Below are 12,878 nucleotides of genomic sequence, written 5' to 3'. Positions count from 1 at the left end.
AATCACTCCGTCAAAGGATAGATGAAGAATGGGCTAGAGGGCCAGGGTAGATATGCAGCAAAACTAGTCCAGAAGCTATTATAATAATCCAGGTGAGAGATTGATGGTAACCTGGACTAAAATGGTGGCAATTGAGATGGAGAGAAATGTATGGATTCGAAAGATATTTAAGAGGTAAAATTGGTAGGGCTTGTGATAGATTAGATATGGGGGATGATATGAGAGGAAGACTGTCAAGGATTATGCCTAGATTCATGGCATGTACAAATTGATGCTGGTCACATTTATGAAGAGATAATGAAAAAGGCCCAGCATTTGTGGAGGGAAAAACATGAGTTGTTTGGATTTATAAAGTAGGCAATTAAGATACTTGCATCTGGAACTCAGAGGATAGGTATCACAGAAAGTTTCTGGTTTTTTTGTTTTTTTTTTTTTTACTTCCCAGAATTTAAATCCACTTTTGTTTGGTGAATTTTTACCTTCAGTCTGATGGAAACAAGAGATGGAACATGTGGCCTAGGCTTCTCCAAGTCAAATGTACCCACCCCAAATTTTGAATTGGGAGTTAAGTGACACAAAGAAGTGTGCCCTAGGAAGAATTCCCTCTGGCAGTGGTGGCAGTTGAAATAAGATCAAGTTTGTAGGGTAGTTGTGGTAGTAGAGGTAATAGAAGCATCTTGTGCTGGTGGTAGTGGTGTGAACTGCTGTCCTTAGTGCTTGTTTGTGGTTGTGTTTTCTTTGCCTGCAGTTACATGGGATGGGTTTGGGCATTGATCCTTGCTAGGTTGCCTCTGAGTCTAAATCCCCTATTCTGGGGATTTTGTGATAGGCACTATAATTTGACCAAATTCTGTTTTTACTTAAATCAGCCAGGATCACCTTCAGTTGTTTGCCACTAAGGATGTGGATTGATACTAGAGGTCTGGGCTAGAGATATACATTTGTGATTCATCTCTATAGTGGTTGTGGTGGAAGCTGTGTACAGGGATGAATTACTAAAATATAGAGTACAGAATGAGCAGGCCTAGGATTGAACCCAAGGAATTTATTTTATTTATTTATTTATTTATTTATTAATATATGAAATTTATTGTCAAATTGGTTTCCATACAACACCCAGTGCTCATCCCAAAAGGTGCCCTCCTCAATACCCATCACCCACCCTCCCCTCCCTCCCACCCCCCATCAACCCTCAGTTTGTTCTCAGTTTTTAAGAGTCTCTTATGCTTTGGCTCTCTCCCACTCTAACCTCTTTTTTTTTTCCTTCCCCTCCCCCATGGTGAACCCAAGGAATTTATAACATTTAATGATTAAGTAGAAGAGGATGAGTCTGGAAGAAGAGATCAATTATTAGAAATAGTAGAAAAATCAGGTAAATACTATATCTTAGAAGCCAAGGTGTTGGAGTTCTTAAAAAAATAATCTCTACACTCAACATGGGGCTCAAATTTATGACTCCGAGATTAAGAGATGCATGCTGTACTGACTGAGCCAATGATGCACCCCAAGATGTTGAAGTTATTGATTTTCACTCTACATGTGAGGAAACTAATGTTGGGTTAGAAACCTGCCAGTAGTATGATTGAACCAGAAGTTGAGTCCATATCTACCTGCCTACAAAAATCATTTATACAGGAGTGCTGATGTGTAGGGGGCACTTGTACCCCAATGTTTATAGCAGCACTTTCAACAATAGCCAAATTATGGAAAGAGCCTAAATGTCCATCAACTGATGAATAAAGAAATTGTGATTTATATACACAATGGAATACTACTTGGCAATGAGAAAGAATGAAATATGGCCATTTGTAGCAATGTGGCTGGAACTGGAGAGTGTTATGCTAAGTGAAATAAGTCATACAGAGAAAGACAGATACCATATGTTTTCACTCTTAAGTGGATCATGAGAAACTTAACAGAAGACCATGGGGGAGGGGAAGGAAAAAAAAAAGTTAGAGAGGGAGAGAGCCAAACCATAAGAGACTCTTAAAAACTGAGAATAAACTGAGGGTTGATGGGGGGTAGGAGGGAAGGGAGGGTGGGTGATGGGCACTGAGGAGGGCACCTGTTGGAATGAGCACTGGGTGTTATATGGAAACCAATTTGACAATAAATTTCATATTAAAAAATCATTGATAGAGTTGATTGGATATATATGAGGGATACATCAAAGACTGTGAATATAAGAGATGAAGGGAGTAATGAGTTGGTATAACATACCAACTTTCCATGTCTTGATTTTGGGGAGACTTACTGTGCTACTGAGACAGGGATATTAGAGGGAAAGGAAGAGATGACTGGATTTGGATCAGATTGAACCAAGACTGATGGAAAAGCATGTAAATATAAATATTTATATAACTCTCAGATAATAGGATAGGACTGGAAATATAGGTTTGGGAGTTTTAAGCATAGAAATGATAACTAAAGACATTAGCATGAATGATCCAAAGAAAAGAATATAGAGAAGGGTAGAGTTAAAGAAAAGGAGAGGTAGAGAACTATAAGAGAGTAGTGTCTTGGAATTTGGGGTTGCAGAGAATTTTAATAGGACTAAATATAAAAGAGTTCAAAAAATAGGTGGAGGGGAAAGACTGAGAAAAGACCATTAGATTTGGAATAAAAACATTTTATTGATTATCTGAGAAGCAGTTAAATGTGATGGGGATATCTGTTGAGTTTAAAAACTCAATAGGGAAAGGAGTGGAAAGCAATAGTAAATAGGAGACACGCTTTCTATTGGATAGATTTAGCAGTAAAAGGAAGGAAAGGAATACAGTACAATTAGAATGGGGACCAAGTTTAAATACAGAATTTCCTCAGATTCTGATTTGCATGTTTGGAGCCAAGGGGAAGACACTAATAATAGGTGGGGAGAGATTTTTACAGGAGTACTTTCCCAGAAAATGATTTGTTAGGATAAATGTTTACCTGAGTCAACTGTCTGTAATTTTTCAAATGGTGTTCAGTATTTCATTGGGGGGATATAGAAGGAAGAATAAAATTTGTTATTTAAAAGTCTCCAGTAACTGGAACTTCTTCATCTTTATTGCTGTCCAGAAGGGATTTTTTGGAATGGGATCTGTGGTAGTGATTTTAGTAGAACTCAGTTGTATTTTCGTGAGAGTAATTAGGATATATATAGATGTGAATTTAAATGCAAATAAATTGATTTTCAGGTGTCAGTAAGGTGGTATTTCTAGGTTTCCACAAATTTTCATAAGAAAATCTACTGTTAAGTTGAATTCAATCAACTTTTCTGACCTATCAAATTTTCTTGACCATCATAGCAAGCAAGACTAAATAACTGTAGCCTTCCTATTTATGCTCTTATGCCTTCCTAAAAAGGTAGCAAATAAATATATCATAAGCAAGTATAAGAATAAAGTTGCTAAATCTCTTACATCATCAGACTTACATTAGTTTTGATGGGTTACTATCATTAATACTAATGAGTAACATTACATCACAGTATAATAAAATCAGTTATGCGCATATAATCTGAGGCACTTAAGCGAAAAAAAGCTCTGAAAATTTCTCTTTCATTTTAATAATCTGTGAATTTAGGCTTTGGTAAATTGAGACAATTATTTAGAACATTGGGTATTAAAAATATCTTTACCAGAAATATACCAATAATTAAAGCAGTTTGGGGGCTTATTCGCTTAAATTAGTTTTACTCCACTCTCTTTTTCACTTTGGATATGCTGACAAAGTCTAAGAGCATAAATTACCTAAACACAGCATTTGGACAAAAAACGTTAATGTTCATTTTATTTGAAACTAAACAAATGAGTCATTCAAAATGTTTGTTGAATGAAAATGCATTCGAACTCTTATACTTGCTTTTAAAGAAGTTTTGAAAACGCTGAATGCAAAAATATATTTTGATGATTGATTCTAGCGGTTTTTACTTTCACGTTACGATAATATCGATGTTCCTGCTGTTCTGCAAAATACTTTTTTAAACTGCTAGGTTACAAGAGGAATGAATAGTCTTCCTGACGTGTTCCCTGTTGTTTCAGGGCTTCTCTTGTAACTCCAGCACCACTCTTGGGGGTTTAGGGTTTTGGGTTCTCTCCTCGCCCCAGGGGAAGGGGTGATGGCCGCAGCACTGGTCTCGCGGGGAGTTTAATCTCGCTCTTCAGCGCGATCTGCGGCTCCCGTTCTCGGCTTCGCGGGGTCTCGCGGGGCTGGGTGGGGCCGAGGCGGGACTGCCGTCGGCTTTTCAGTGTCCGGGTACGCGTCAAGTACCCCGCGCTCCGGACCCAAAATAAAGTGTGGGACCCGGAGAAGGAAGGGCGTGGATGTTCGGTTCCCGGAGGGAAACTTGAGGTGGGCGGGAAAGGGAACTGTCTGTATGTGGCGGTTATTCCCTGGGCGAGCGGCTCTGAGGGATTTGGGGGGCTGGCGGGCCCTGTCCCCAGAGTTCGACCAGAGGTCGCGTGGGGGTTTGATGGCGCGTGGGTCGGGGGTTGGGGGTGGCCCCGGGTGAGGGGAGGCTCGATGGCTGTAAGGGTGTTGGTCCCGAGCCAACCTCCCGCTTCAAAACGCGCGGGAAGAGTGGCTCCTTGAATCTGCGAGTTAGGAGCGAAGCGACGCCCCGCCTCAGGCGTATTTTGTAATGCGAATTGGCAGTCCTGTGAAAACCCGCTTTTTGGAGTCCTGGTGGTAAATTCCTAAGGGTAAAATTGCACTCTTTCTGGGTTTTACCTTGCTGTTGGTAAAGGACTTTGTTTAGGACTCTTGCTACGCATAGTAGTACACACGCCAAGAAAGGACATATTCAGATACTAGTTATTTTCAAAGGCGTATCGTTTTGGGAAGTCTTGGTGTCTGTGGACTCCAGAAGATTCAATGACTTATTGCAGTACCACATATAAACAATTATGAAGGCTCTCTCCGCCCCCCAGGTATTTCAGTCGTGCAGCGACATTGAGCAAGTATTAAGTGCCCAGTACTGGACTGAAGGTGTTCCTCCCCTTCCCAGTGCTTGCCCCCCACCCCATATTTTTCTGTAATAATGTCTGATTAGAAAGTTTGCTACCGAATGAATATATGCTGTTTTGCATATGACTTCAGAAATTCCTTCTTATAAATATTTTTGTGTTTTTTAGTGTAGCATCCAAGATGAATGACAGCCTATTTGTCAGTTTGGACAGGCTTTTGCTAGAATTTGGTAGGTATAAAATGAAAATAAAGAAATGGGTAACTATTTGTATTATTATTTAACATTTAACAACGAAGTGAAGTCACAAAATTATTTATTTTAGTTTTCCAGTATGAGCAAGATATAAGTACTAAAGAAGATATGATTCAACGGATTAACAGTAAGTCATTTGGCATGATAAAGGTATTTAGTTTTTAAATTTTTTATGGCATATAAGATAATAATGCAGTTGCCAACTTACAGTTGGCATTATAACTTTTGTGCCGGTTCTATCTAGTGACTAATGCTATTTGCCTGAACTACAGATTCTCAATAATAAATTTCTGTATTCAGCATTTAATTATTCTGTGTTGAAGAATTTTGCTTTAAGCAGAAATAACCCCTTTGGCCCAGGTCATGATCTTGCACTTCATGAGTGTGAGCCCTGCTTGGGCCTCTGTGCTGACAGCTCAGAGCCTGGAGAATTCTGTGTCTCCCTCTCTCTCTGTCCCTCCCCCACTCAACACTCTTTCTCTCTCAAAAATAAAAATTAAGAAATAACCCCTTAATTCAGTGCAGTTAAAAATATGTTTTTGGGGGGGGGGCACCTGGGTGGCGCAGTCGGTTAAGCGTCCGACTTCAGCCAGGTCACCAACTCGCGGTCCAGGAGTTCGAGCCCCACGTCGGGCCCTGGGCTGATGGCTCAGAGCCTGGAGCCTGCTTCCGATTCTGTGTCTCCCTCTCTCTCTGCCCCTCCCCCGTTCATGCTCTGTCTCTCTCTGTCCCAAAAATAAATAAACGTTAAAAAAAATATATGTTTTTTTTTTCTCAGACAACACCAGTTACTTCAAACATTTTATTGAAAAATTTTTGGTTTTATTTTTAAATTTATGTTCTTTTTTGTAGTTTCAAGTTTGTATTTATTTTTAATCTATTTTATTTGAGAGAGAGAGTGTGAGTGCAAGTGGGGGAGAGCAGCAGAGGGAGAGAGAGAATTTTAAGCATGGGGAGCCTGATGCCAGGCTTCCTCCCCACCTTGGGCTCATGAGCTGAGCAGAAGTCCAGAGTTGGACGCATAACGTACTGAGCCACTCAGGTACCCCTCAGGTTTTTATTTAAATTCCAGTTAGTTAACATACAGTGTAGTATTAGTTTTAGGTGTAGGATTTAGTGATTCATCACTTAGGTACAACACCCAGTGCTCATCACAAGTGCAGTCCTTAATACCCATCACTCATTTAACCCATCCCCCTGCCTCCTCCCCTCCAGCCACCCTCAGTTTATTCTCTATAGTTAAGAATCCGTCTTAAGGTTTTTCCCCCCACTCTATTTTCCCTGTGTTCGTTTTGTGTCTTAAATTCCACGTATGAGTGAAATCCCATGGTATTTGTCTTTCTCTGACTCACTTATTTTGTTCAGCATAATACTGTCTAGCTCCATCCATGTCATTGCAAATGGCAAGATTTCGTTCTTTTTTGTGGATGAATATTCCGTTATATATATATATGCCACATATTCTTTATCCATTCATCAGTTGTTGGACATTTGGGGTCTTTCCAGAATTTGACTATTGTTGATAGTGCTACTATAAACATCGATGTGCATGAGCCCCTTTGAATCAATATTTTTGAATCCTTTGGGTAAATACCTAGTAGTGCAATTGCTGGATTGTAGGGTAGTTCCATTTTTAACTTTTTGAGGAACCTCCATACTGTTTTCCAGAGTGGCTGTACCAGTTTGCATTCCCACCAACAGTGCAGAAGGGTTCCCCTTTTTCCACCTCTTTGCCAACATCTGTTGTTTCCTGTGTTGTTAATTTCAGCCATTCTGACAGGTGTGAGATGATAGCTTATTGTAGTTTTGATTTGTATTTCCCTGATGATGAGTGATGTTGAGCATCTTTTCATGTGTCTATTAGCCATCTGTATGTCTTCTTTGGAAAAATGTCTCTTCATGTCTTCTGTCCATTTTTTAACTGGATTATTTGTTTTTTGGGTGTTGAGTGTTCTAAGTTCTTTATATATTTTGGATCATTTGAGTGAATTTTTTTTTAAATTTTTTTTTTCAACGTTTATTTATTTTTGGGATAGAGAGAGACAGAGCATGAACGGGGGAGGGGCAGAGAGAGAGGGAGACACAGAATCGGAAACAGGCTCCAGGCTCCTGAGCCATCAGCCCAGAGCCCGACGCGGGGCTCGAACTCACGGACCGCGAGATCGTGACCTGGCTGAAGTCGGACGCTTAACCGACTGCGCCACCCAGGCGCCCCAAGAGTGAATTTTTAAAAATCTTTTTAGACATGACCAGAAGTCAGGGGTCAGGATTGATGCATGCCACATTTTCAGGAATAATTCTGAAAAATGATATTATGAGTGAAATGGCAAAGCAAATTACATACATACAGTATTTTAAGATCCAACATAAAAGCTATTATAGAAAAAAGAACCATTAATTTCTTGATTTCTGAAAAGGTAGAATTTGGTTACCTTTCTGTGACAAAAAAGAATACGGAGTATGAGTGCTAATAATTTATTTTAATGTTTAAGAAATTCTATTTTTATCTTGTATTTTTTCACTAGTAACAAAGAAGTGAGTTGAAGGTGTATTTAATAATTAATTGACACGGAATCAGTGAAGGGAAATTTTACATTTGTCCAAACCGAAACAAGTTAGTATCACATATGACTAAATGTTTACATGAACGCATATAATCATAAGACGCCACTGATTCTAGGTATCACTTGATCTAGCCTTCTTATGTTAAAGATGAGGAACAGGGTCTTTTTGTTTTAATTTAAAGTTTTAATTTAAATTCCAGTTAGTTAACATACAGTGTCATATTAGTTTCAAGTGTACTTCTCTTCAGTCCAAACACAAATCCTTTGCTTCTGGATCTATGAGCAAGCCTGGTTCTGGTTCTGTGCTTTTTAGTATAGTGCCCTTCCCATCTCAAACCTCTCTTCTCCATTCTCTAACTCCTCTCCTTTTAGCTAAGTTGCCATACCCCTTTTTCCTCTGTGTTTGTTAATTTTGAATTTATGACTTCTACCTTAAGAAAATAAACATTTCTCCTTTTCAGAATGCTTTGAAGATATTAAAGAAAACAAGGCAGCTATTTGTAAGATACATGAAACTATAAATTCGACAGATGAGGAAATTGGTCATTACTGTAAACATAGTGAGGAGATCAAAGACAACTGTAGTAAGTGAGTATTTGAAAGAAATGAACTTTGAGTAATTGTCACTGGATTCTTTATTTAAGGTTTCTGTTATTTATAATTTATAGTTTTTATACTTGGAGACACTGTTGCTTTAAAGTAGTATTTTGTATTAGCAAAATAATGAATCAGGTCTTAAATTGCTTTGCTACATGCTTCTGTAAAAAGGGCTCATAGGAGGATCAAAAGAAAAATAGAAGCACTGTAAGATCTAATTCAGATCCAAATAGTTTGCAGAATTTTGAATAATATAGGCTCAGTATATAAAATTCCTATTGGATAAAGTTGAAACAATTTCCGTATTTGAATTTTTAAGATTTATTTTTATGTAGGAGAATCTAGCCTAAAATAAGTTGATTTTCAAAGTGAAAGTACTTACTATGTTAAGAATTCTTTCAACATGGCTTCAGGTTCTGGATCCTAATGGTTAAATTTACTATAAGACATAAACATTTTGAAGCAAAGGCTTACTAATAGAACTTTATTATATATTACAAAAATAAAATGTGTCAGGGTGTCTGGGTGGCTCAGTCGGTTAAGCATCCGACTTCAGCTCAAGTTATGATCTCGCAGTTCATGAATTCAGGCCCCGTGTTGGGCTCTCTGCTGACGGCTCAGAGCCTGGAGCCTGCTTCAGATTCAGTGTTTCCTCCTCTCTCTGTCCCTCCCATGCTTATGCTGTGTCTCTCTCAGTCTCTCAATAATAAATAAACGTTAGGGGCGCCTGGGTGGCACAGTCGGTTGAGCGTCCGACTTCAGCCAGGTCATGATCTCGCGGTCCGTGAGTTCGAGCCCTGCATCAGGCTCTGGGCTGATGGCTCAGAGCCTGGAGCCTGTTTCCGATTCTGTGTCTCCCTCTCTCTCTGCCCCTCCCCCGTTCATGCTCTGTCTCTCTCTGTCCCCCCAAAAATAAATAAACGTTGAAAAAAAAAATAAATAAACGTTAAAAAATTTTTTATAAATAAATAAAATGTGTCAATTTTCTGTACTTAATATAGACCATTGTCTTTGTATAAACTACTATATTTCAGAATCCTATTTGTTTAAAAATATAGTTATTGATAAAATTTTTAAATATTTTATTTTATTATTTCTTTTGAGGGCAGGGGAGGGGCAGAGGGAGAAGGACAGAGAGAATTGTAAGCAGGCTCCACACCCAATGCAGAGCCCAATGTGGGGCTTGATTCTATGATCATGAGATCATGACCTGGCTGAAATAAGGAGTCAGGTGCTTAATCAACTGAGCCACCCGTTATTCAGAATTTTAATAAATCTTTTTTATTTTTCCCCCTTTATAAAAGTAGCACATACCTAGTATAGAAATTCAAAAAGTATACAAATGTGTGGAATAAAAAGTTACTCTGTCTGCAGTTCCCACCTCAACCCTGTCCTCTTCCTTAAAGGAAATCATTTTTAATCATTCTGAGAATCTTTTCAGGCATTTTTCAATAAAAATTCAATATCATTATTACATAGACATATATATATATGTATGTCTACTTTTTCTTTTTATAATATGGGATCATACTGTACTTACAGTTTTTAAATTTAACAGTATGTTATGTAAATTGTGCTATACATGTAATGATTATGTATAGATTTAATTCTTTAACAGCTCCATAGGATTTTATAGTATTGATGTATCTTATATCATTTAACCATTCCCCTATTAATAGACATTTAGGTTTCCAGTTTTTCCCTAATATGAGCAACATGTACTGGTATCCTTCCATATTAATGGACCTGTTGCTATAGAATGAGCTTCTAGACATGCATGCAGTTGTTAGATCAAAGAGTGTGCACATTTAACTGTTTGATAGATAATGCTGAACTGCTCTCCAAAAAGATTATATGAATTCATACTTCCACCAACAGTGTATGAGAGTTCTTGCTTCCTCATACCCTTGCCACCACCGAAATTATGCTTAAATTTTTGTTTAAATTTTTTGGCAATCTGATCAACAACAAAAAAACATATATTATTGAACTTTTTCTTTTCTTTTGATTTAAGTTTTATTGTAGGAAGTTTTACCAGTGGTTTCCTTCAACTAGATGCAGTGGGTGCTGGAAAAGTAGTTTCCCGTTAGAATCTGCTGTTCTAAGAACCAGTTGTAGAACCAGTACAAGATGTACTATACTTCAGACAAGCTTAATCTCTCGCTGGGTTCCAAGGACAGTTAGTAGAGATCTTAATATCATGATATACCTCTAATTCATGATTTCACCATACTGGTTAAGAGATTGAAATGTGGATATGAATTCATGAAAGTACTAGAAGAAATGTAAGTGACTGTATAATCTTTGAGAGTAGAAGACCTTTCTAAGTGTGTCACCAAAAGTAGAAACTACAGAGGAGACAATGGATAAATGTGACTACACACAAATTAAAATGAAAAATGCCCCCAAATGGTATAAAAGGCAAAAGAATAAGGTTGGAAAAGTGTCAAGTAATGGTTATTTTTAAAAATGTAAAGTACTTGTGGAAACTAATAAGCAAAAGCCCTGTTAGAAAAATGGGCAAAGAAAATAAATAGGAATAGGTAAATACCAAAATGAAGAAATGTATGTTTAAGAAACATGTGAATAAATGCCCAATCTTACTAGTAATCTAAGACATCCAAATTCAAGCAATAATAAAATGCTACTTTTTGCCTTTAAGTTTTACAGAAATTTAAAGAAAGATAATATCCTGTGTTGGCCAGGGAATAAGAAAATCACTTACCTTGTACACTATAGTAATGTATGCTGGTATAAACCTTTTGATTGATATGTCAGTATTTTTTTAAAAAGCTTTAAAAATAAACATGACTTTTGTTGTACCTGGGTGGCTCAGTGGGTTAAGTGTCCAACTTCGGTTCAGGTCATGTTCTCTTGATTTGTGAGTTTAAGCCCTGCATCAGGCTCTGCATTGACCGTGCAGAGCCTGATTGGGATTCAGTCTCACCCCCTCTGTCTATGTCCCTCCTCAACTCTCTCAAAATAAATAAATAAGCTTAAAAAATTAAAAAATAAATAAACACGACTTTTGATTAAAAGTGTCCATTTCTGAGAATTTTTCGTAAGGAAATAATTAGGCATTCTCTCAAAGATGTAATGTATAACAAGGTGTTTTATTTCAACCTTTTTTAATGATAGGAAAACATTGGAAGCAACTCTAGTGTGCAACATTAGGTGATGGGTTAAATGGATTTTGGTATGTGCATATGAACAGTAGGCAGCCAATAAAATTATGAATGTATATTTATTGACATGGAAAGAGGTTAACTTTCTATTGACACGAAAAGATGTATATTGCAAACTGAATGAAACAATAAAACAACATTCATAGTATGAACCCAGCTTAGTAATTGTATATATATATATATATATATATAATTAGAAATAAACTGGGAATATGTACATCAATATGTACATGCTTACAGAGAATATCTTTTCAGTGAACATGTATTTCTTACAGAATTTTTAAAACACTCAGAATATGTGTATGTATAACCTTTGACCTTATAATTCCATTTTTGGGAATGTTTTCTAAGGAAATTGTTAGAAATTCAGACAAATATTTAAGTAAAAATTCTATTTACAATGGAAAAACTTAGATTAAGCAAAAATGGCCAACAATATGAGAATGGCTAGATAAAGTTATGGAATATGATGTATTTATTAAAACCTTTACAATGAATTCTAAGTGACAAGGAAAATGTGTATAATTTAAAAGGTGATAAAGGAGGATACCCATATATATGAATATAATCTCAAAGATGTTAAATTATGTACTTACAAAATCTGGAAATAGTTTATTAAAACAGTAGTAGTAGATATTATTCTGTATTTGAGAATATGGATGATAGCTATTTCCTTATATACTTCTCTGTGCTTCCAGTGTGAACTTTTTGACTCTGAAAAAATATTAAAAGATTAGAAAAAAGAGCTGGAGGAAATAGTTGAACAACACTTAGAATGGAAGCTGTCATGGTATATGCAAATTTTAGATTTGTCACATTGATAACACTTTTCAAGTCTTAAAACAAAAAATGTGTAAGATAGCTATTCATTTTATTCTTACTATCTGATTTTATAATTCATTTTGGCCTAGTTTCTTTCTTTCTAGTTCAGGAGGGTATAACAATCTGAGTTTCTAAGTTTCAAGGGAGAAAAAGCCTCTCTTTAGCCCTTATAATTCTTTGAATCCTTATTCCCAAAGAATTTCTTAGCCAAGATATGAGAAATAGAAGGAAAGCCTGATGTTGGAGTGTTGCAGAGTATATTCTAGAAATGCCATAGCAATACACAGTCCAACCACGTAACATTTGCTTCTACCTTAGTCATGGTTCCACAATGGGTTTTACATAAAAATTGATCAATGTTGATATTTGAGTGTATGTATGATTGTCTGAGTGGTGGTAGTGGTGGTGATGAGAGGTGGGAATATTTTCTTGTTATAAACTTGTTTTCTCCAGGAAGATATTCATTACTTTTAAATGGTTAAATTCATTTTTATTATCTCTTACAAT

General features: G+C 36.9%; 1 protein-coding gene across 6 annotated transcripts in view; it reads left to right on the top strand.

Moving 5' to 3' along the window:
- The first annotated feature begins 4,170 nt into the window (after positions 1-4,170).
- CUNH14orf39 (chromosome unknown C14orf39 homolog) overlaps positions 4,171-12,878 on the top strand; it is a 52,621-nt gene continuing 43,913 nt past the window's right edge. For 3 of the 6 annotated variants that reach the window (XM_040477313.1, XM_040477312.1, XM_040477309.1), the window contains exons 1-4: positions 4,171-4,335; positions 5,118-5,179; positions 5,274-5,330; positions 8,229-8,355. In XM_040477313.1, coding sequence (XP_040333247.1) covers positions 5,131-5,179; positions 5,274-5,330; positions 8,229-8,355 — 233 coding nt within the window. In that variant the 5' untranslated portion in view covers positions 4,171-4,335; positions 5,118-5,130. The remainder of the gene's footprint in view (positions 4,336-5,117; positions 5,180-5,273; positions 5,331-8,228; positions 8,356-12,878) is intronic. The other 3 variants (XM_040477310.1, XM_040477314.1, XM_040477315.1) reach the window with 3 other exon arrangements.

Source organism: Herpailurus yagouaroundi, unplaced genomic scaffold (genome assembly GCF_014898765.1).
Source record: "Herpailurus yagouaroundi ecotype Mexico unplaced genomic scaffold, PumYag 141, whole genome shotgun sequence".
Classification (NCBI taxonomy): domain Eukaryota; kingdom Metazoa; phylum Chordata; class Mammalia; order Carnivora; family Felidae; genus Herpailurus; species Herpailurus yagouaroundi.
The sequence above is the reverse complement of the archived record's forward strand: the minus strand, read 5'-3'. Positions and strand labels throughout refer to the sequence as shown.